The 26,120-nt window shown below is 27.5% G+C and overlaps 1 protein-coding gene across 2 annotated transcripts in view; it reads left to right on the top strand.

Annotated features, from left to right (window-relative positions):
- Positions 1–26,120, top strand: part of LOC107439363 (uncharacterized) — a 566,421-nt gene that overhangs the window by 473,310 nt on the left and 66,991 nt on the right. For both annotated transcript variants that reach the window (XM_043046915.2, XM_071183127.1), the window contains 5 exons: positions 7,469–7,626; positions 17,397–17,499; positions 19,908–19,959; positions 21,121–21,234; positions 24,281–24,388. In XM_043046915.2, coding sequence (XP_042902849.1) covers positions 7,469–7,626; positions 17,397–17,499; positions 19,908–19,959; positions 21,121–21,234; positions 24,281–24,388 — 535 coding nt within the window. The remainder of the gene's footprint in view (positions 1–7,468; positions 7,627–17,396; positions 17,500–19,907; positions 19,960–21,120; positions 21,235–24,280; positions 24,389–26,120) is intronic.

Genomic DNA, 26,120 nt, shown 5'->3' with positions numbered 1-26,120 from the left:
CTCTGCTAAAACCACGAGAAGCTCCTTAATTAGCCTCTCATTAATTAGAGTCCTGATGCAAGCTTCATATTCCCAACTTTATGGGCGAGTGGCAATTAGTGACGTATCTATGGTAATTGGTCGTACTCCTTTCAAAATGGATTCACAGGTAATTGGGAGTTAATAAGATAAGTATCACTGACAATTAAAAAGTTTTCGAACATGTAGAAGTTAGCATAAAAAATGTACTATTTACGTTACGTTTTTAGAAAGTCTTTGCTTCCGTTAGTTAATTTTTAGAGTTCGTAAACGGATCTGTGTATAATTGCGTTAAAAATATAGTGAGCGATTCCGTAACTTTTTTAACATATTTAAGTGATTAATGTAGCAACTGGCATCTAATACGAACGGTATTTGTAAAACGATTATGACTTGGAAAACGTTGCTTGTTAGAATCTCTAGAATGTATTGCATTGAAAATAGGAGTCTCGTACATTTTTCCGACAGGTTCGTTTACTTGACAGTTTATTTTCACGACAATTACGTTTATCCGACAAAAGGAAAAAGAGTTTTAGAACAAAACTATATGGAAAAAAAGGAGAAATTAAAGAAAAAGAACAAAATAAAAGTTAAAAAAATAAAAAGGAATAAAAAATAAAAAGGTTAAAAAATTTAAAAAAAATTTAAAGAAAGCATAAAAACTTTTAATACTATTAACATTATAATCGTATTATAACTCGTTATTTACTTATATATATATATATATATATATACAGTTATAAATAAACGAGAAAATACTCCGAAAATAAACTAACTATTTATAATTTTATAGCTAAAAAATTCAGAAAATACAGAAAGGGGAATTACAAGATTTGACTTATAAAAGACTCAATTAAAATATTAAAAGAGATTGAAAAAGTAATAAGTAGTGCTACTACTAATTACTATATGTTACTTTGTACAATGTGAAAATCTGATTGTTAGATTAAAAGATATTCAGGGTATACCGCTTTAATGCTCCTTATTGTATTTAATGCTCCTTATGAAATCTAAACGTATATACCATTTTTATTTATCGAAAAAAAGAAAAAATTTGAAACTAATTTCGAATGCTTTTTTCTTCTAATTAATGTGGAATTTTTTTCTTACACTTCGGCATAAAAACAACTAAATAACCAACTATGTTTTTGAAAAATATTTTGGGACTTAGAACATTAAAGAAAAAGTAAGTTTCTTCTACATCAAACAGTGACATTAACCTATCATTTTCTTCGGATACATGAGTATATCAATAAACCACGTCCTCGATTGAAGTATTAAAAAAAAAAAGAATATTATTTTCCTTTTTCCGCTGCAACCGTAATTGACCGATTTCACGACATGCAGGATGAAGTTAACGAATGCTGCTGCCAAAGGTCATTAGGAATTTTTTTTCTTTTCTTCTCTTCACTTCACTTTAAACCTTAATCTTTGAAATGGGGGTTCAAAATCAAACAGAAAGAGTTCGTGTCAGAGTAAATGGTTTATACAACTTTTTATTTAATATTTTTTGCTCTTTTTCAATTCCTGTCAAACCTGGTAGAGTTGCCTGGTCGACATATACTTTAATTACTCTAGAATGTTAGTTCCGCAGTACTTTACGCGGAGCGTAATAGATGTTTCTTTTAACTCCATAAATCTTTTTTTTTTCTTCTTGTAAATGTTTTTAAAATGTCAAAGCTTTCGATTCGATGCGTTAATTCTTTAGCTTAAATGACGCAGAACAATATTTATTTCTTGTTGGATATTTAGCTTACGCAATTAATTTCAAGTTTTTTCTTTAATTTTTTAAGTCACCGAAAAATTTGCTTTGAATGGTAAATTTAACTCAACAGCATTAAAAGAAATAAATGTTTGCTAAACATTTTTAAAATAAATGTAAACAAAACTTTTTCAGTTGTAAAATTCAATTTTGATTTAAAAGATTGATTTTTGATTCAATTTTAATTTAATTTATTCAATTAAACTTGAGAAAATGCTACAGATTTTTGAATGAGTTTTGTTCTTATATTTTATACGCATTGATTTTAAATCAATTTTATTAGCAAAGAGTTTTTTTTAAATAATTTGTTTGTTTATAAACAAAAATAATTTGTAAAATCTATGGCTTTTGAACGGTTGATTCAAGCATTTTTTTAATTCACCTGTTTTATAGTAAAATTCCTTTTGAATTTATTGTAAAAAATTAATCATATTTTGCATTGCATTCTCGTCATAGGAATTTTTTTATTTGTTAATTAAAATAATTAATAAACACATATTTCAAATCTAACTTAGATTACAATAAAATAAAAGTTTTACTAAAAGTTGGGTGTTCCTATTTAGCCCATATGAGAATTTTAAAATCAATCGTGAAAAAGAAAAATTGATGGGGAAATTTTAGGTGAAAATGCATCTGTTTACAAAATACATTTTAAGTAAATCTGCACAAACTGCAATTCGGTGCAAAAAAATCCTTCTACATATGAAAATCTTGGAACAATATAGTTAGAAGCTAAACTTTTTGTAAAGATATTATTTTTACTTCAAACTGTTTCTTAAGATTGTTTCCAGATAGGCACTTTAAAAGTTTTCAGAATATCCTATAAGATAACAATTATACACACTGAAACATCTTATTGCCTACGTGTTTATTTATGAAAAGCTCTCTTGAGCAATTTGAAAAATGTGGGTAAAAGTAAACCTGACATTTTAAAATTAAGAAGAAAATAATAATTTTTGACCAATCATCTCTTGAATATACGAGGAATTTTATACTAGTAGCAAACTCAGTTGCTACTCGTATTTCTAACTTTTTGTTTTGAATGAAGTTGAATAAGCTTCTTTAGTCACAATAACCATATACAAGTAAAACATTTGAAATTTGAAGAAACTGGTGAAAACAAATATTTAAAACATTTATAGAAAATAGACTTTGTAATCTCGGGTGTAGATTACATTCTGTGCAGTGCGCCATCTTTGTCGAATCAACCTTTGTAAGGTCATTATCATATATTCTTTTTTTTTTTAAATATTTTCTGTTATAGAGTGTTTTTGTAATAACTTACGCAACTCACTCAAAATGAAGTTCGAATATCTCGGGGTCTAATTATTCATTTCGTTCGTAAAATTGTATTTCTTTAATCCTAGATTAGTGAATCTTTGTAAGTCCTTCTAATATGTATTTACCTTGATGCATCTTTTGACATGTCTATTTCTGATACTTCTTTCCTGTATGTCCTTCTGTAATACACCTGAAATATATTTCTTTTTTTTTAACAAAAAAATTTTCCTTTTATTTTTTTATCATTATAATTGTTTAGAATCAACCGAAACAAGGTCGCCATTCCTAAAACACCAAACATTACATTCAATTTCATTCAATTTTCTTTCAATTTTCGTCGTATGTCTAGGTTTATATCATGTTCTTTGTTAACATTTTGCAATAGCAAAAGTAATTTTTACATTCTTTTTTTTTTACCCTTATTTCATAACAAGTTATAAAAGTTAAATAATAATGATGCCATGCAAAGTTACTTCAAATAAGTGACCTTGACCTTTTAGATGAACCATTCTAGAAGTTGCGAATGCATTTTTTATTATTTTAATTCAATTTTGCAAAAATATTTCAAAAACAAAAATAGCTTTTATTTTATTTTTCTTTACGCATTATAATAATCTATAGTAGTTTGATACTGAAAATAGCATTCAAAGTTAATACAATTTTATGAACTTAAACAAACTAATGAATTCTAGAATAAATAATCAATAATACTTTTTTAAAGTTGTGAACTTACTTCTCATAACTATATATTTTAATTTTATATATTTTTTATTTTTTTAACCAAAAATTACTTTTATCTTCATTTATTAAAGTTTAAATATAATGTGTAATAGTTAGGTAATTATGATATCGTGCAAGGTCAATACGATTTAATGATGCAAAATAAAGGAATTCTAATAAAAGTAAGTCAATAACACCTTTTATAAGTTCAAACTATGAACTTAAAGTCCAATTGCTACCTTAGTTTTATTATTTTGTTACCAAATACTATGATTGTGAAGTTTTTTACCTCCATTTTTATAACAATTTATATTAGATAGGTAATAATAATATCAATACAATTTAATGACTTAAAGTAATGATATTCCGAACGAAATGATCATGAACATTTTTTAGAAGTATTAAAATTATTCATCATATGAACTTACTCAAGTTTAGTAGTTACCTTTTAATATTTTTATTTAACAAAATATACAACGATCGTGAAAATGTTTCATGTTTTTCCCCTCTATTTTTATAAAAGTTTATTATAGATAGATAATGACGATATCAATACTGTTTAATGACTTCAAATAAATAAATTCCAGATTAAATAATCAATAACACCCTTTAGAAATTATAAAATTGTTCAAGATATGAATTTACTCAAGTTCAACCGTTATCTTACTTTTATTATCTTTATTTCACCAAATACAACAATGGTGAAAATTCTCTGTTTTTTCATTAATTTTTATAACAGTTTATAATAGATAGATAATGACGATATCATGCAAAATAAATACAATTTAATGACTTCAAATAAATGAATTCAGGACTATCTCATCAATAACACCTTTTTGAAGTTGTGAAATTATTTAAAATATGTACTTAATAAAATTTAGTTAATACTTACTTTTATTATTTTTATTTCACCAAATACTAGAGTGAAAATACCTTATTGTTTTCCCCTCCATTAGTATATCAATTTATAATACATAGAAAATGACACTGTCAATACAATTTAATGACTTCAAATAAGTTAATTCTAGACTAAATAATGAATAACACCTATTACATTGTGCGTAACGTTTTTAAAAAATTCTTATTTTCAATTTTCCTTTTTTAAAAGCCTTTAGAGGTGCTTTTAAAAAGTCCTTAATTTTCCCTTTTCGAAAATGGGATTTTTTTTCCTTACCATGTCGATTTTCGCCACGTATTATGCAAAAGCGTGGTTTTCACATTGTTCTATTCAACGTTTTGCTCAACTCATTCAAACACAATCTATTTTGGCGACTAGTCATTTTATCATGATCATCTAAAGTCTTAGAAAATTATTTTGCATTTTGTTAATGTGTATAGTCATTAAAAATATTTTTTGTGCGCTCAAAAAGTACTTAAAAGTTGCTTATTTTTCGTTGAAAATTTGGCTATTGGTATTAGAAGCTTTAAAATTATCCAAGTTGTGAACTTACTCAAAACTAGTTGCTACTTTGTTTATTATTATTTTTGCTTAAGATTTCTACAACTAAAATAACTTTTAAGGTTTTTCCCCGTCCTTCTACACAATTTATAATACGGTGACGTGCAAAATCAATATAATTTAGTGACACCAAATAAATCGATTCTAGGATAAATAATCGATTACACCTTTTATAAGTTGTAAATTCACTCAAGTGAATGTGACTGCAGGAGAAGGAATAAAATAATGGCTGTTAGCTCTGTGAAAAATCTTTTCTTGCCTCCTTCGGCCCCTAATACTTTGAAATTGATCATGTAATTCTCTCTAACCCGGAAATTGAATGCTAGCTCGTAAAATTTATTACCACTGGATCGGATACTGGGAAACACTCTGACCATTACTTAACGCGTTTGCTTTTTTTTTTCTGTCAGAAAGATAACTTAACCATTGTGAGAATCTGTCTGTTTCTCTTCCATTAAATTATATATTTGTTTTTATGTGTCATTTATTTATTTAGGTTAACTGTTAATTTAAAACGATTTTATTTTTGCTTCACAAAATTGTTCAATACGGTTTAGAATTTATATACGCATTTTATACTCTCGTTAAACGTGAGACACTGATAAAAAAAAGGTAATTTTAAAGTATGCGATGAAATTTATTATTTTTGTTACGAGCATAAAAACAATATTCTCAAAAAAGGAGTTCGAGGTTCCATTATGTCATTCAGATTTGAAACGAAGATACTACCATTTTGATCGTAAAACTTCGCATCAAAAACTACGCTTTGATTTATAATTTTTAATTTATGCTCGTGAGTATTTATACTTCTTTTTTTGCATGAAGAATTTAAACCGATTCTTCAATTACAATATTAGAAATACTATAATCAATAATTCTGCGGTGTAACTACCACTACAATTATTAAATATCAATTCACTAATGTATAAGACATGCTAACTCGATTCTGTCATGAGGTACCTTTTGATAGATGAAGGTTGACATTGTCTAATGGTCTTTCCCCACATTGGTGACCTGCTGACGTGCTACGCGTACTTTGATGAATGATTTACAGTGAACAGTTGACTTGCTATTTGTGACTGCATCATCGTCCTCCTCGCACTGTTGCTTCTCAGTCTCATTTACACATGTAAGATTCCTGTACACACTTGACTGCTAATAGCAACACAGGAGAGATCACACGCACAACCATGAACTTAATGCAGCTCTTATGGCAAAAGCTCAAAAATCCGGTGACCTTACTCCAGCTCTCCCTGTCTTTCACAAATACTGAAACTAGTGGTATCCGTTCATCGAATTCTATCCCTGATAAAATTCTGGTTGGGGACTATTGTGGCGTAACTACCACTACAATTATTAAATAACAATTTACTGGTATATAAGACATGCTAACTTGAATCAATCTTGAGGTTAATTTTGATAGATGAAGGTTGGCATTGTCTAATGGTCCTTCCCCACAATTCCTTGAAAAATATTGGTTTCACAGACTCAAAGAATTCATTAAAATTGACGAAACTAACCATATACTTAAAAGAATTCCTTGAAAACTGTTTACTTAGACCAAACCAAGTTATAAGTTTTATTCTCCAATTACTATATTAACATAACCAAAATGGATTGCTCGAAAAAATTGCTTTTTTACACTACACCGAATTGATAAAATTGACTCAACCAATTCTTTAACCGACATTAAAAGTAATTCCTGGAAAAAATTGGTTCTCAAGACTAAACCAAATTTATTAAAGTCATTAACCAATTACGATATTGGCAACACTGTAAATATTCCGTATCAAATTATAGTAAAAAATACCGACTTTTATCAGGGTGTCGATACTTTTTACTGTTACGTCCATTTTTGCCGGAACATGTTACGGAACAAAAAATCTGATGTACCGTCATTTTTATAGTCTTAAACGTAATTTTACAATCACTGAATTATTACATAAATATTAAGTATAATTCATGGTATAATATTGTAATGTAAAAATGGATTTTAAGGAGGATGAACCCAAATTGCTGGTACTTTAAACCGTACTTTTGAGCCGAAATTACACCAAAAGAGAATGCGTAGAAAAAAAATTGGTTTTCTAGACTAAGCCAAGTTAATAAACTTTATTAAATTTTTCTCCAATAACGATACTTACTAAACAAAAATTGATTACATGCATTAATACATTTATGATTTTAGTGCTCTTTTGACTTAAAGTGTTATTTTCTATATTATCTAGTCACGTGAACAAGACGACCACATCTGAAGATCCAAGAAAAGATTTAGATGAAGAGCCTCCTCAACCCAGGGACGTGGAGCTCATCAGAGATCCCCAAAAGGGATTTGGTTTCGTTGCTGGGAGTGAAAAACCCGTCATCGTCAGATTTGTCACTGAAGGTTTGATAAAAGTTCTACTTCCTTTTTTTCTTTTTCTTCATATTTTCGCCTTCTTATCAGCGATGAAAAGTCTGATAAAATTGAACAAAAATGATTTAGGTTTTGCGAAATCGAGTTTTGAGAACTCTTATGATTTTCTCTGATTATTTTGTGGCCAGCGAGCGTAATAAATTTGGTAGCCTTTCTAACTTCTTTATCGTTAAGGAAATAAATTAGTCATAAAATCTTTAAAATCTATAGAGGGAATATGTAATGATGTTAGTGTATCTATGTCTAATTTTGAAAGGAAATGGTGGCATTACGATATTCATTGGGAAGGTACAAACTAAGCCCTCGAATGCAAGAGAAAATTTTTATAAATTTTAAAGGTTAAGCACTTTTATTTCTAATTCTATACCAAAAATTCACGTTCTTTCTTTTAAAACACAACCTTACACATTTCTTAAGAAAATTCAAGTAAACGTTGCCAATTTATTACATTTAATAAATTTTTGATTTTTAAAAAACTATATATATTTATTTTATGTTTTAAATATGTTATTATTTTGCATAAATTTAAAATAACTTATGCTTATTTAACATTTATGCACCGTGAAAAATTCGGGCTCAAATTACGGTAAAGATGCCGGTACTTTTTACCATAAAAGCCATTTTTACCAGATCATGTTACGCAACAAAAAACCTGATATACCGAAAATTTTACAGTAATAATTACAGAAAATTACTGAATCACTGTAATTAAATAAATATTACTGAATAAATTACGGTATAATATTTTATGGTAAAAATGGATTTTACTGATGACGCACCCAAAGTACCGGTAATACCGTAGTTTGATTAGAAATGTTTTGTAGTGCAGATTTATTCCTATTTAACTGAATGCAACAGTTGAATGATTCGTGGTTATTTTCTTATATTCAGAAATTCAAATCGGATCAATAACTGTATACCATCATCAACTTTCGTATGACGTATACAAGGTGATCTGCAATTTCATTTTTAAAAAAAAATTGAAAAATGGTAGTCAAAAAAATAAAATCAGATTAGAGATTCTAAATAAATATTTAAATGGGGACAAATAGTAAAACAATTGACGAACAATTATTTAGGTCAATCAATGCAAATAAAGAATTAAAAGTATATGCAATAATTTATTAGATGGAAGAAAATTGAAAGGCATATTTTTTCACAAGGATTGCTATTTGCTTAATACGGCAAAAACTGGTTTTACTCTGTTTATGACTTTATTATTGTATGACTATTTATTGCATGGCTTTAATACAGATATTCTGAAAATAGCAACTTTATCTTACAAAGCAGTAATAAAAACAATTCGGATCAACGACACTTTCTTTAAAAAAATAGTTTATAAAAGTTGATGTCAAAAAGTGCTTGTTTAAATGGGGAATGGAGTGAGAAATATGAGTTTTATGGAAACGCTCGAAATATCTTTTTCCTTATTCACTTATTTTTTAAAAGACTTATTCCCATTGGAACTGTTACTAAAGTAAATATAACTGATTTAGTAAAATATACATGATAGCAAAAACAATTTTGCAAAAGTTTTAGCTCACAAATTCTTTTGTAATAGTTTTAAGCTTTCTTAAACGTAGCTAAACTGACAGTCGTTTCCTTTTGCAGTGTGTTTATTTTTCTATTTTTGTTCATAAAATAAAAACGGTAACAATCCTTTTAAAAAAGAAGCAAAAATACTTGTTTTATTACCTGGGAGACATATGCTTTTAAGCATATCGGAAACATGACCTTTTTATTTTATATGTTGTTTTAGAACATTTTTTCTCGTGTATTTTTGTCTGAGTATTTAGAATATTTGAAAATAATTTATGTTAAATGCAATTGATGGTGTGTTGTTTCTTTTATTTCATTTTTTACATTGAAATTTTCAACAAAAACAAAATAAATTCTAACTAATCAGAAATTTCTACAGATTCAATACCAAAAATTTAGATGTGTCTCTATTATTGAAACATTTAAATTATTCGGATTTTATTTAATGTAGTTTTTCTCAGAATTTTTTTAAATTAAAGAAGATATGCATCAGGGATCCCATTCAGTGAGCTGAGAATAAATTTGCATAAGCGTGAATAATGCCTGTCTCTGAGTTAGTAAGAAGAAAAAAGAGCAGAAAAAAATGAATTTTTAAATGACGTAGTTAACTTTTGTCTTAAAAGATGTCAAAGTATTGAACAACCAATTCACATAACTAAAATGCAAACGTTTTCAAGTTGAACTAATGCATGTTTATCTGCTTCTTAACCAGAAGACAAGCTTGCTCCTAAATCAAATATTAAACAAACTTGCCTAACTAATTTCACCAAACAAACATTCAATAAACTTGACTTTATTGAATGTTTGTTTGGGGAAATTAATTCCCATGTCAGATACATGGAGAGAGAAACCGAAATACCTCTCTACAGCAACGATATTGGAACCAATATGTAGTCCAAGATGCATCTACCATGGACTACAGCACTGTTGTCAGAATCAGTTTGGAACCCAATCAAATGAACCTATTATGGATAACTCTAGAGCCAAAGATACATAGACTACAGCAAAGCTGTCGGAATCAGTTTACAATCCAGTCAAATCAACTTGTTGTGGATAACTCTAGAGCCAAGATACCATGGACTTCAGCACAACTGAGTCCTTATCAGTTTGCAACCTAATCAAATGAACGCGTTCTGGATAACTCAAGAGCCAAGGATACATCTACCATAGACCATAGCACATCTGTCGAAATCAGTTTTCAACCCAATAAACTGAACCAGATATGGATAACTCTAGAGCCCAAGCCTGTCGGAATCAGTTTTGCAATTCTGTCAGATAAACTTGTTATGGATAGCTCCAGAGCTAAGATACATCTACCATGGACTATAGTACAACTGTATCCGAATCAGTTTGCAACCTAATCAAAAGAACCCGTTATGGATAACTCTAGATCTAAAGATACATCTATCATCGACTACGAAGCTGCTGTCAGACTCAATTTGAAAACCTATCAAGCAAACCTGTAATGGATAACTCTAGAAGCAAGATACATCTACCATCGACTACAGCACAGTAATCGGCTTCAGTTTTCAAATTAACCTGAACCGTCTCAAGCAAATATTAAATTTTTTGACACCGCTGTATGATTACTAATTTAGTGACTTAAGTCAAAGTACGTTGGTTGTCTCTACATAACTTTTATTTACATTCACTTACACAATCATGCTGTCAAAAAATTATCAATGCGCCTCTATTTAATTTCAAGTAAATGTGATCATTTGAGGCTGTTACTAATGAAGTTCCGAAAAAAGAAGCTTGAAATTAAAAAATTAATTTTCGATACATGTTTCACTATTTTTCCTGATTTGAAGTAATAGAGTAGGGTAAACATAAATTAAAAATAACATTTAAAATTTAACTATGCAGAAAATCTAAATCAAAGTTTTTTTATCCAAATACCACGATTAGTTCTAAAATATAATTTTATCAAATTGGCCAGGAGTATTTTGCTATATTTAAATCCTTAACATAAAACACTAATTAATTTTTCATAAACCAATTTTATCTGCAGTTATAAATTGTTTGATTATACTACACTTGTATTTTTAAATTAAAAACAAATTTTATTAATCACATTTTTAACCAGGATACTTTATTGCACGCAGTTATTCATTAAAACAAAAACCTATTGCATTCATTATATTGCAAAAATTTCTTTTTTATCTTCGGAGTATAATTTTGTACTATTCCTTCATAAAACAAGAATAAAAGTACATAACAAAAAGTATCTTTAAAAAACACAACTTCCACCAACTTAAAAATTCGAATATTTTAAATATTTTTCTTTTCTTCGGTGGCAAAAAGGGGAAAAAAGTACATCTACCTAACGGTACTTATCAAGGTCCCCATTTTCATCCTGTCGTTGAAATACACATCCAATAAATGTATGTGGCAAAGTAATATCGTCTGAACGTTTCGGGGGTGGAGCAAGGGGAGAAATATCATAGATCGCAATGCCTCATTATACATGTAAGACTCTTTTCGTCGCTCAACCCCTCTGGAATCGTTTGTCAGATAGGGACTTTGCTGGCATTTGTCTTGAATAAGCCCGCTGCTATTTGCTCGCCAAATCGACTTTAACAGTGTCGATGATGGCTTTGGGACCGTTCCCAAATAGAATATATTGTCAAATGGCTCGAAGACTAAACTATGTGTTTATTTAAACATAAGTTTTTAAATTCGTTCCAATGATAGTCACAGTAAAATGAAGGCATAAACTTGAGGGTGTTGTAGAGAGCACTTGTTTGATTGTTCTTCGAGATTCATTCTACTGAACTTGATTATCTATCTTCAATATTTTATTATTTTAAAGGGTCGAAATTGTATAATGTGACGGTTAATTGGCTTGAAAATTGAACTTTGTACAGTAAGAAAACTTGTAAACATTTTCTTGATTTTAGTTGAATGAAGACACACATATATGTATTTCGGGAATGTTGTAGAGGGTACATTCTGCTAAACTTGAACACCTATCATCAATATCGTATTTGCATTTTAAATGTTCAAAGACTATATGATTGCTTGATTTATTGATTGATTGAATGTAGGTTTCAGTGGCACAAGGTCCAAATGAGGACATGCTGCCAAAGACTATATAATTTGACTGTGAATTGGTGGGCAAAAATTGAACTGCGTGCAATCGAAGAATTTGTTTGTGAATGTTTTCTTGGTCTCACTAAAATGAAGACAAATTTGTATGTATTTTGGAAGCACTCTGGAGCATCGGGAATTTATTCCGCTAAAATTGTACTTCTACCATAAATATCATATATTTACTTTAAATGTCGATTTGATAGTCGAGCGGTGCTAAAATTGAACTGTTTGTAAACGATGCATTTGTTAGTATTAGTTTTCAAATGCTAGTCACATTAAAAGGAAAACATAAATTCTAAGGTGCATCAAAATTGTTATACGAGGCACTTGTTTGATTGTTAATTAGGAATTCAAGTTCAAAGTTGTTTTTAGAGGTTTGATATTAATGCAATTTGAGTGATTGTTCTTTCAATCGTATGCTTCAATTAATCGTATATCACCATGTTTTGGTCAATATTTTATTTTTTTAAATGCTCAAAAACGTGTAAGATAGTCCATTGACGCGAAAATTGAGCTTTGTGCAATATGAAACAATATTTAGTTGAAATTTACCAATTATTTTCAAAAGGAAGACATTAGCGTGAACATCTTGTATAAACAGCAGTAGCTAGTTTGATTTCGTTATCGATCTCTAAGCTTAGACTAAGCATCAATTTAAATTTTGTTTTCAAAATTAGAAAAATTTCAATATCATTCAAAACTTTTGATACATCGTATGCAACTTGATGAAAAGAATAATATACATTTTTGAATGAGTGAGTTTTAACACTGACTAGTTTTTTTCCATGAAAATAGAGGCGTTCTAACACAGTTGAGTAGCTTTCAAAGTAGGCTACCCTTATTTAATTTTGTTTGCTTTTTCTCCTAAATAATTTATCACTTTCCTTTTATTTAAAAGATAAACTTGAACTATATCTATGTAACTTTAACAATATTTTATGAATGAAGTATGAAAATTCCTCAAAATTTTAATTCAAAAACTGAATTGTTTTAATTTTCAACATTTTCTTATCCGTCTTTTTTATTATCTGTTAAAACTGCTAAAAGAAATTCTTGTTCGTCATTGTTTAATTTTAAAATAATGGCCGAATTTCCTTTTCTCTCAAATGACCTTTACTTCATTAAAAAAAAATGATTAAATAATTATTAAATACATATCGAAAAGTTATAGTTGCATCTCTTAAGATTTGATTTTCATTTCTAATGATTGCATGTTAAAGTTTGTTCGTGTGATGCCATTATAATTGCACATTTTCCATTATTTTCATTTGGCAATAAACTTATGTCGCCAGCTCGCCATTCCGTGAGATAATTTAATGAGAAATTCCGTTATGTCACGCAACTAAACATAACGAGAAAATGGAAATGCTTAATTAAGCAATAATATTAATTAACCTTCAAAGTTAATTAACGTTAAGCATAGAACAACGAATAATCTAACATATGTTTCAAATGCTAAACTGCAGTCATTTTGTTCTAAAAATAGGTTTTTAAAACTGCTGTTGTTATCTTTATATATTTAATTGAAGAGTTATTCATTATAATTTTACTTTATTACAGAGATTAATATTTTTATGAGAGAATATTACATTAATTTTCAAAACTTTTTGTTTTCTTTTAAATGTTTTGATGCATATTCATATATGGTTCACATTTCTAAAACATTTTAAACCATCGTTTATTTTAACACACTTTTTTTTGAAAAGGAAAATGTATTTTAAAGAACATTTGTTTTTCAAAAAAGAATAATAATATTTTTTAAAAGCAAATAAACTGGCTGTACTAAATAGCAACTAAGTTTATCTGCGTTCGTAAAAGTGCGTAAAGATATATATTTCTCAACTTATTCCTTATGAGATTCCAAGAACAATTAATTTTATTTAAATTTTGTTTCCAAAAAATACTGTGGTACTTAACATTGTACTGGATTGTTTTTCTATGGATATTTTTCATATTATAAAAGTCCTCTTATTAGCTAAAAAAGTTATTTTTTCTCACTTAAAAACATTTCTTCACTTCAAAGATTTTTTTTCACAAACTTCATTGATGAAATTTTTGAAAAAAATTCTATGTTGCATTATAGTTAGACTCATTATTATTCACTTCAAATATTTTTTTCTCACAAACTTCATTAATGAAATTTTTGAAAAAATCCTATGTTGCATGATACTTATACTCATTTTTATTCAATTCAAAAAAAAATTCTCCCTACTTTCCCAAGAACTCAAATCCCAAAAGTATTCTTTAAAAAAAATATTGATAAAAATTAGAAAACTTTTAATACTATTAGTATGTAAATGTTGATTATAAATTGTACATTTATACTTTTTATGCATGATATGAGTTAAGGATATTTAAATTAAAATGACACTTCATATTATAACAAAATAGTTAAAGAGATAAATTTTAAAAAATGCATTCGTACAAAATATTGGGTTGAGTAAAATTATTGTTAGAAATGAACAAGATATCAATATTTAGCACACACACTCTCCATCTTATTTCAAGTAAATTCGTTAATAAAATATTCACAAAGTAAAAGAACTCCAGCAAAAATTACATTAAATTCGTTTTTGTGTCTTTTTACAAACTTGGTTTTGAAATTTTTGAAACAAAAGTACCATCAATTTTTCAAAGCGTTCAAATTTTGTCAGTGTTCTTGTTTAATAGTTTTGTAAAAAATAGGCTTATAAACGTTCGAATGTAATAAGCTCCACTTTTGATATGTCATAGTGGAAATAACTGCCATAATATTGTTTTGAGTAATATTATTAAAAAATAAAAACATTTCATATCATTAAAAAATTCTTTTCTTTTTTAAAAAAAGAAACTTTTTTTTAACGAAGTCGAGTAATTTTTTCAGCTCTACAGACTTGGTTTCATGTTGAATTGATTTTTTTGGAAGTGTAAAGAAAGCACATTACATACGTAATCCAGAATAATAAAAAAAAGGATGGAAAAAAAACTTTTTTATTTATTCAAGTGTCAATGCCCTACATCAACTTCTATTTCCGTTTTATTTGCTCTATCGTGTTTTTAGTGTAGCAAACACAGAAAATCTTCAGCAATGATCACCTCTTCACTTATTGATAGCCAAAATTGTCACCTAAAACTTGAGCTAAAGTAAACTGAACATTTCGTGTAAGAGGGAGCCAAGATTAGAAGATATAGCAACAAAAGTAAATGTCACCTTCGATGATTAAATTGACCTGGAGAAAAGAAAGAAAACGTGTTAGGGGACAAAAGTGTGCCAACACATAGGGTTCCATAGTACGTGAGTAAAGATTAGGAGAGGGAAGGGGGGTGGGATTGTACTATGATGAGAGCTTACTTTTTCCTGCATCATCCTCGCTTTCCGTGACTCTGTAAAAGTTGTTTCTCCGCCAAGTTGGCCTTCTTGCAGGGAAGAAAAAAGAAGGTGGCGATCTTCTTTGTGCTTGCGAGGAATTATGTTGTGAAAGATATGAGGGATTTAGTTGTTATTTTGGGAGTTGGACAGTAATGATAGTTGAGAAAACTTGTTTATTGCCTTAATACCGATTATATAGAAATATTTTAGTATGCTGTTTGATTGAAGGAATTTTAATTTTTCACTGAATTATTAAAATTAGGGAGAAAAAATAATTAATTGAAGAAAAAAAAATGCAAAGAAAATATTTTTCTTTTGTTATTGCGTAGTCATATCTCAAATAGCATTTGATGGAATCCTATTTCAAGCGCAAAAAATTTTTTGGTTTTCTTTAAATTGTTCATGAAAGTTTATTTCATTTTTACGCATGTTTAATATTTAAAATCGAGCTATTTTATAAAATTAAAATTATTATTGTTGTTCCCATAAAGTAAAAATTTAAATTCTTGCTATTAAACTACTATGCATACTATTTTTTAACAGATTACAGCCAAATTATTTTCTGTTTTTAATGCTTATTTGTTTTCGGCCTTTTCAATTCAGAATTCACACGGATTTTTTAAAATAAAGACAAAATATAAATTTAATTTTTCTGAATCTTTCTTTTGAAAAATCATTTTCGTTTGAAACAAAGTTCTGATTGTAATTTATTAAATTTGTCATTATTTTTTTTTAATGAGACTTCCACATAATTATTTTTGCATGCATTATATTAGTTACTCTAAATTTAAACTTCATCCGTCTTAAAACTATATATTTTACAAGAATTTTCCAAAAAAAAAGTAAGAAATAAATAAAAAAAAGAAAAATAATTCAAGCTCTCATTTTAGTAATGAATACATAAAATTCTAGTATGAAGGGTAATATTACCCAAGACTATAAAATAACTCATTTTGATCCCTTAAAAATAAAGTAAAAGTAGTAAACATTCAAAATCAAAAATTAGTTCTAATTTTTAAAATCTAATTAGTAAATTCTAATTAGTAAAAATTATATAACCTTGTCTAGAATAAAAATTCTTGATCAACTGTAATTACTCTCTAATTAATAATTCTTGTTGAATTATAATGGTTATTATGCTGTTTTACTATAATTAGCTTATGCCCGTTGATTTTCAAGCTATTTAGTTGATTATAAGCAAAGTTAATTTAGAAAAACAGAATAAAAATTCAAATTTAATTCCATTCAAAAAAAATAAGTTCCATTTTTTCCATATATTTAGAAAAATGTTTATTTGTTGTACAGAAAGCATTCAAAGTTAATCCCTAGCTTAACTCAAGATTGTAAACTCTTAGAAAATATGTTAAAACATGTTGTCAATATTTGTATGCTGTCATATTTTCTGTAAAGCAACGTAAAATTTTTTTGAAGCGATTAAAATTGCAACGTTCTTTGTTTTCAAAACGTCAAATATCTTCTTATTTACAACAGATCCTCTTGTGTTGCTCTATAATGTGTTTATAATTTTTAATACTTCAAGTGCGGTCAAAGTGTCGAATAAATAATCTAATCATAAAATAAATAAAAAACTAAGTTATCTATGTATAAAATTAATTTTAAAAAAAAACAATGGGTGGTGCTACTTAATATTTTAAAAAGAATTATTGTTTATCCCCTCTTACAGTGCAAATTCTTTAAACTAAAAATCTTACTAATTATTTTTATTTATTATTCATTGCTATTTTTATTATTTCTACAGGTGGTCCTAGTGAAGGAAAATTGCTTCCAGGTGATCAGATCCTTCAAATAAATGGTGAAGATGTGCTCAAATCCCCTAGAGAAAGAGTTATCGAATTAGTCAGGTAATTGATTGCCAAAGACCACTGCCATTTTCTTCCTTTTTTTCCTCAGAGCCATTGTTTCTACTGAGAAAGAAAGAAAATAAAAACAGCCTCTTTAGCATCGTCGCTAGTTAAGTTGAAGCACTTGATGAAAGTAAGTTACTATTGGCCAACACTGTTGAATGCAGTAGAAAGGAGACAAAATCTAGTTTTAGTAACAGAGCTATTATTGGAATTTCATTTGGAATGTATTTAGAATTTTTTTTGTAATATTTTGTGCTCGTAAAGTCGTAACATTAGAACCTATAATGGAATTTTTTTTTTTTCATTAATATTCTTTATTTAATAACTGTAATTTCTTTTTCAAATTAATGCAAAAACGAACACTGCGTATCTATCATTTTTTGCTGTTAAAAAATATTCTTTATTCAAGTGTAGTTACATCATTTACGTTAATGTTATGTTAATTGCAAAAGTTGTGTTATTTTAATACTTCGAAAGTAATGATAATTCAATTATGTTTTTGGAAATAAATGATTAGAAAAACTACATAAAGAAACATCTTTTAATAGTTTTACTATTTTTTAATTCAAGGTTTTTTATTAATAATAATTAATATTTATATTAACATAATGATAAAATAATAATTTTATATTTATATTGCGTAACAATATAAAAATAAGTTTATATTTCTATTAACGTAGTGACATCTTTTAATATTTTAGGTTCTTTGTTAAAAACGAAATTTAAAAAAATATATACACTTTAGTGGTCATGAATCAATAAAGGGAGAAAGAAACACAAAGAGAGTCGAAATTTATCGAACATGTAGGGAAGAAGACGGTATTAAAAACATCAGAAACATATATTTTCATAAAAATTAAAGGTTATATTTCTAAGGATAAATTTAACACCCATCTGTTTCCTACGGTATTTAAACAGGTGTGTATACATTTTTTACGGGAAATTTTTTGATTTTTGACAAAGATTTTAAAAATAGGTAATAAAGTGGTCGTAATCGTCATTCTTAAATAAGCTTGAGATCTGATATTAACATTAATCATTAAATAAAATGAGATCAGATTGAATCAAACAAGATTAAGAGGAATTAGGATTAAATTTCAGTCCGATTTAGATAAACTAATTTGAGATTTATATATGAAGTTTGAATTCATTCTCAAAACAAATGTCATAATTCATTTCGTTCAAACCCACAAGATTTTTATAAAAACTACTTTGCTAAAAATTCAGGATACACTAAAAAATATCGGTGCTCAGGGTGCTGATACTTTTTACCAGATATTGATTAGAAATATACCGTACTTTTTACTGTAATAATTTCCGTAAAATCACTGAGTCACTCTAATTAAATTACGGTTATATATTTTGTGGAAAAAATGGTTTTTACGAAAAAATGGATTTTTCGGATGATGCACCCAAACCTTATACCGTAATTTGATCCGGAATTTTCCACAGTGTAGGATTAGGAAAGGTTATAATAAACTAATAAAGATATTAAAATTTTATATAAAGGTCATGAAAAAACTATTAGTAAATATATCAATAAAATAGAATTTAATAATGCTGTTTAATTTTAACTCACAGAGGTTTTTTTTATGATGCGTTAATACTTTTTGACTGTTAAGTGCAAATCAGTTGAAATATTAAATAAAAATTTCCTCAAACCTTTATAATAATTATTATTGAATTTTATTAAATAAATTCACAATTTTGTTGCTCGAGATTATTTAACAAATTTCGCTAATATTTTACTATGCATTAAATGAACTGTAAAAAATAATTCTTCAAATATCACAAAACTTTCTTCGTTTCGGTGAAACCGTTTCCTGGTATATGCTCCGAGCGAATCTTTCGTCAAAGTGACGAAATAACTATTGTCACTTCTCGTAATGAATTTCGTTAAAATTAAAGAAATATTTCGTTATTCTTTTTTTATTAAAAGAACAACCCGTAGTGCCTTAAGTATTTTAACTTTTCATAATAATCATTACACAGGGCCAGATAGATCAGAGAGATAAATTACACCAGTACCAGAAACGAGAATCGGTACCGGGATCTTCCGGCTAAAAGACCAACTCCATAACCACCATACATTTCAGTCGGCTTTCGGCACTTTGTTTTCAATCGTCTAGTCTTCCTTCCAGTTTCGTCATTCTATTTAACATTCTCCCCCAATGTACTATGATGAGGTTTCGAGTTAAGGAAACATTTCCGTCTTATATTTGAGAATTCACGTTTCGTCAAAAATCACGTGATTTCATAACGATAATATTCTCAAAATTAAAGAATTCAAGGATTGCAGAATCGTCAAAAGCAAGAGTTTTATTTCTGAGAGTGTGTGCGAAATTCACCGTAAAAACTAAAACACTTTTTTTAGTACATACTAAGTCATAATTTTATATTTGCAGATCCTGTAAGCAGTCAGTTAAGCTTCAAGTGTGCCAACCAATAACTAATAATGTAAGATATTTAATAAATTTATAGTAATAAGCGTTTAAAAAATTTTATGAAATGTGTGCATAATGTAAAACTTAAAAATTTAAATGTATATCATAAAATTAAATTTATACCACTAAAATTATATAGTGCAATATTTTTTGTGTGATATTTTCTGTAACTTTTAAGCAGATGTATACAACACATTATATCAGATTCTATCTATCTATTCTAACTGACCTATGCAATAATTTTTCTGTAATCACCGCCTTTAATGTTATATCAGAGTTTTTGTTAGTTAAATAAAAAAAAACTTTGGTGTTGCAAACAATATTTAAATGAGAGAGAAAATAACTACATTATCAAATTTTGACGAATCTATATCGAGGCAAAACAATTCTGGTTTTGATTTTTTAAGTTATGCTTTTTTTTCAGGGATTAGCCTCATTGAAGATTCATCCGATAGTTTCTTAATAAAATATTAATTTTCAACTCCTAGTGTAGTCTTTAATTACGAAGTACTTTATACTCATACATGACCAACAATATTTAGTTAAAGCAATGAATTCTATTAAGATTTGTGTATCATACAAAAATTTACTTTGAAAAAGCAACTTTGTAAAAGTCGCTTTATTTTTTTTTTCATTTCATATACACTTTCAAATTTAAACATTTATTTTAATAAAGTGACAATATTTATTTGACTTTTGTTGAATGTACTACAAAAAGTATTTATTTCTGCAACACTATTTAATTAATGTTTGTTAAATATACTACAAAATCTTTAGCTTGTTAGAGCTACAATATTTAGCGTATTTAAATATTCTACGAAATCGTTTAGCTGTTGGAACAAGAATATTTAATTTACGTTTGTTAAATGTGCTACAAAGTCTATCATCTATTAGTCCAACAATAATTAAATAACGTTTGTTGAATTTGCTCCAAAATCTTTCATATATTAGTACAGCAATATTTCATTAACTTTTGTTAAATGTACTACAAAATCTTTCAGCCATTAATGCGAAAATATTTTATTATTTTTCGTTAAATATTCATCAAAACACTTGTCTGGAAGAGTAAAAATATTTAATTATATTATGTTAAATTTACTCTGTACATCAAATTAATATATTCTAAAAATATTTCTATTATATTATTTATTAATTATTCGTTAAATTATTACAGACTACTAGGAAATCTGCTCTCTTAACAGCAGCTAAAAAAGCAAAGCTGAAATCCAATCCTTCCAGAGTAAGATTTGCAGAGGGAGTCGTTATAAATGGTTCACCTTTATACTGTGTAAGTTTGAAGAAATTTTTTTTTTCTAATTAATTGAATAATTTATAATTTTTAAATAAATACTAAAATTATTAATATTATTTATTATAATATTATTATTATTATATTTATAATAATATTAATATTATTATNACTGAAGAATGAAATTCTAACTATTTTGTGATTGGTTGCATCTCTGAAAAAGAAAATTCAGACTTGTAAATCGCTTTTTTAAGCTTGCCGTTTTCAGACATGTGATTGGCTGTTGTGAACGGCGGTTATTCTTCATTATTAACTGCAAAATCGTGCTTTAAAACTAAAATAAATAAAAATTTAAAATTATGTAAAAGATTTGAATGCCCTAAATGTCTTCCCTGAAAGATTCTGAATGAATTGATTCCTTAATCTTAGATTTTCATCACGTAGTTAAAAAGTTTTTCAGGGGACAAAATTAACTGCAAAAACTTTTTTTTAGAATAGAGAGATATTAATCTTATTATTATACTATTTATGTTGCTATAATTACATTATTTATATTATTATTAATATTATTATAATAAATATATATAATATTATTTATTATAATATTTTAGTATTAATTTTGAAATAAATACAAATACATCCGAATGTTGTGTTACACAAAAAAGCAGTATTTATTTAAGAATTCTAGGATTTAGTTACTGTACCTAAATGTCTTTCTTGATTTCACATTTTTCTCGATCTTAAGACCAGAGCTCTCTAGATATACCTAATCCTCTTACTTTTATTTCAGTATAATTCTTCCAGAAAAACTGTATAAGTAACAGCTTTATTTTTCTTTAAGTCTAATAAAGGATTAATTAAATGTAAAAGAATTTTGCGAATAAAGAAAAAATGCAAAAGTAAAGATTTATTTTTACATTTGTTTGATACATTAATGATTTAATAGATTCAACTGAATAAATTGTAGGATTTTTATTAGAATGCTTTATTAGGTAATCAGTTGGAATTTTTTTGTGAAAGCAATTTTTTTCTGATAAACTGGAACACTGAAATAAAAACTTGATTTCTTAGCAAAATTTTCAGAACGAAAAAAATAAAACAAAATAAAAATATTGGGTGTATGTTATGTAAATTTAAGAACGATTTCTTAAATATTTTAAGAAATGACAAAAGTACAGCACTTTAATATTAAATAGGTATGAATATTTTTTAACTAATGTAAAGATTAAAGGCTTAACTATACTGATTTATTATAATCAATGTCATGTTTTTTGTTTGACACCTAATAACAAATTCAGTATTTCATCCATTTTCTGTAAAATGCCCCTCTTTCCTATTCTTTATTTCAATCAAAACGCATTTTTTTATCAATCCCAAATAAATTTTAAAAATTAAAGAATACAAATATTGGTAACCATATCTTTTAAAATTCTGAAAATGGCCATATTTACCCAGTTAAAGCTGAAGAAATACGCAAACTGTATAAGTTTTAAAACTGCACTCAATTTTTTTGGATACAAACAAATAAGCAGTATCATGAACACTATTTGTGCAGTTGTGAAGCTTGTTTAAAGCGTATCCATCATTGTTTGTCCATAACGTTATCATATAAACAAGCAGCAGTTTAAAAATGTTAATCTCTTTTACAGTGATACACTGAAGTCAGCAACATCTATATTTTAATTTGCTTACAGTAAAAAAATATAAAATAATAATTAGTCTTTAAAAACTACCTTATGTTATCAATACAGCACAGTTTTTATATGCATCTTTAAAAGAATACTTATTTAACTTTTGTTGAATGCACTACAAAAACTATCTGTTGGTGTAACACTATTTAATTAATGTTTGTTAAATGTGCTACAATATTTAACGTTTTTAAATGTTTTAAAAAAATAAAAAATATATGTAATTTTGTTTTTCCAATTACAGCCGTCCCCATTTGACTCACGTGTACCTTTCATGCCTAATGTCTTTTTATTTTATTTTATAACCGTCGTTGAACAGCCGACCCAATTTCATGGGTTTACGACTACTTACGTTCAACTCCGTAGCCTTGTAATTTTGAACCAATCCAGAAGACAAGGAAACTCCTGGATCAGTACCCCCAGAGGTATTGATTTGTTGTGGGAACATGGAGGACTTTGAGACTCGACAGATTTAACGTGCATCAGTCACCATTTACTACACGGGGAGTCTTCGGCCGGCGAGGATCGAACCCACGACCTCTTGGATATGGGCCCAGCGCCCTACCGACCAGGCTATCCCGGCCACAAAATTAGATATATTTTTTATTTTTCTATAAATGCTTTTTTTTCATTTACAGCCGTCCCCACTTGACTCGTGTACCTTTCACGCCTAATGTCTTAAATGAATTTCTAGAAAAATGAAAAAATATATATAATTTTGTTTTTTTATTTACAGTTGTCCCCATTTCACTCACATGTACCTTTCATGCCTAATGTCTTAAAAGAATTTCTAGAAAAATAAAAAAATATATCTAATTTTGTTTTTTTATTCACAGTTGTCTCCATTTGACTCACATCTACCTTTCATGCTTAATGTCTTAAAAGCATTTCTAGAAAAATAAAAAAATATATCTAATTTTGTTTTTTTCATTTACAGCCGTCCCCATTTGACTCACATGTANGGGGAGTCTTCGGCCGGCGAGAATCGAACCCACGAACTCTTGGATATGGACCCAGCGCCCTACCGACCAGGCTATCCCGGCCACAAAATTAGATATATTTTTTATTTTTCTATAAATGCTTTTTTTTCATTTACAGCCGTCCCCACTTGACTCGTGTACCTTTCACGCCTAATGTCTTAAAAGAATTTCTAGAAAAATAAAAAAATATATCTAATTTTATCTTTTCATTTACAGCCGTCCCCATTTGACTCACATGTACCTTTCATGCCTAATGTCTTAAAAGAATTTCTAGAAAAATAAAAAAATATATCTAATTTTGCTTTTTTATTCACAGTTGTCTCCATTTGACTCACATGTACCTTTCATGCCTAATGTCCTAAAAGCATTTCTAGAAAAATAAAAAAATATATCTAATTTTGTTTTTTTCATTTACAGCCGTCCCCATTTGACTCACATGTACCTTTCATGCCTAATGTCTTAAAAGTATTTCTAGAAAATGGTCAAACCAAGTCTTTCAAATATGATAGCACTACAACTGTACAGGTAACTAACTACTTTCGAAATCAATGATAATTTTTTAATTGATTTTTTATGTAAATAAAATGTTTAAAACTTTTTTATGTCTCAACAGTATTAGCTGATGAATTCTCTTTTTTGTGGGCAATATTTTTAGAATTTTAATAGCCGCAAATAAATTATATTTAAATAAACATAATTATGTATTTTAATAAAATAAACAACTCCAAACTGCAAATTTAACACCTTTCAAATATGAAATAGATTGCATAACAAGAGCTTTAGTGTGGACAATGACGTTACATCAATGTGTCAATAAAATTCTTAAAACTCTGTGATTTATAATTGCTATTTGCTCTTAATTTATGAAGAAAATGTTTTCCAATTTTACTAACCAGACGTGAATATGTTTTCTATAATCAGTGCTATTATATATTTTAAACCAAATTAACAGCTATAAAGTATTGATTTGAAATGATTATTTTTAATTGTGGAATAATTAAAAGCTTTCTAAATCATAGTTGATTTCCTTGAAGTTTATTTGTTGAAATAACAAAATTCTCTGATACATAAATTAATATTATTTTCTGATAATTTGTGTCATTTGTCGAAAACTTTTTACCGATTTATAATAAACACATGTAAATTGTTCTAAAATCAATTATATAATATAATAGAATAAACAACCTTAACTTATTTACACAAATTTCAAATATGATTATTATAGCTTCTCAGATAATGAAGAGTTCTTTAAACCAAAGTAGCTTTTCTTGGATTACTTCCATGCTTTTATTGTTACTTACTCCTTCAATGTTTTTAAGTACTCTGATATATGTAAATTAATATTATTTGCTTATGATTTGGAATATTTATTTTATCTGAATAGGTTCATTTGATAAAATCCTTTAAAATTCTTTGTTATATAACTATAGTTTGATCATAGTTCTTTTTTATTTTGGGAGTAGAATTTTTTACGGAACTTTGATAACCATGCATAAATGAAATAAAATAAACCAACTTAACTCATTGTGCGTAGCGCTTTTAAAAAGTGCATGCTTATTTTCGATTTTTAAAAGCTCTTAAAGGTGCTTTTTTTTATTGGGTGTTTTTAAAAAGTGCTTAATGAATTTAAATGAGAAGTGAGATTCGAAAAGGGAATGTCGATTTTCGCCGCGTATTATGTAAAAGCGTGCTTTTTCACATTGTTCTATTCAACTTTTTCACAATTCATTAAACCACAATCTATTTCGGTTCAGCGTATGAAAGCGCCAAACATTTTACATGTTTGATGAAATACTTGCAAGTCCTCATGTGCATCCACTAAGCTGGGTTCGGTGAGATTATTGCACTCTCATTGGCAACTCTGCTGCATTTTGCAATATATTCTCATTTTCAGGCTTCATTTTCCACCCTATCATATTGAATCAAAAAATCTCTTGATCATTTTATAATAGCTAATATAATCAATAAAAGAGTTCTTTGTCAGAAGCTAGTTATTTTATCATGATCATGTAAAATCTTTGATAATTATTTTGTATTTTGTTGATGCATATAGTACTTAAAAATATTTTTCAGTGCTTAGAAAGTTCTTAAAAGGTGCTTATTTTTTATAGAAAGATTTGGCTACGCACCCTGCAGTAGCTGTATATTTTGCTAGAATTTACAATTTTAAAATAGTTATCAACTTTTAAATATCATAGTATTATTTTTTTTATCCAATGTTCATTTATATTGACTGATCATATTATAAATGTAAATT

The sequence above is a fragment of the Parasteatoda tepidariorum genome, chromosome 7 (genome assembly GCF_043381705.1).
Source record: "Parasteatoda tepidariorum isolate YZ-2023 chromosome 7, CAS_Ptep_4.0, whole genome shotgun sequence".
Lineage (NCBI taxonomy): Eukaryota > Metazoa > Arthropoda > Arachnida > Araneae > Theridiidae > Parasteatoda > Parasteatoda tepidariorum.
The sequence above is the reverse complement of the archived record's forward strand: the minus strand, read 5'-3'. Positions and strand labels throughout refer to the sequence as shown.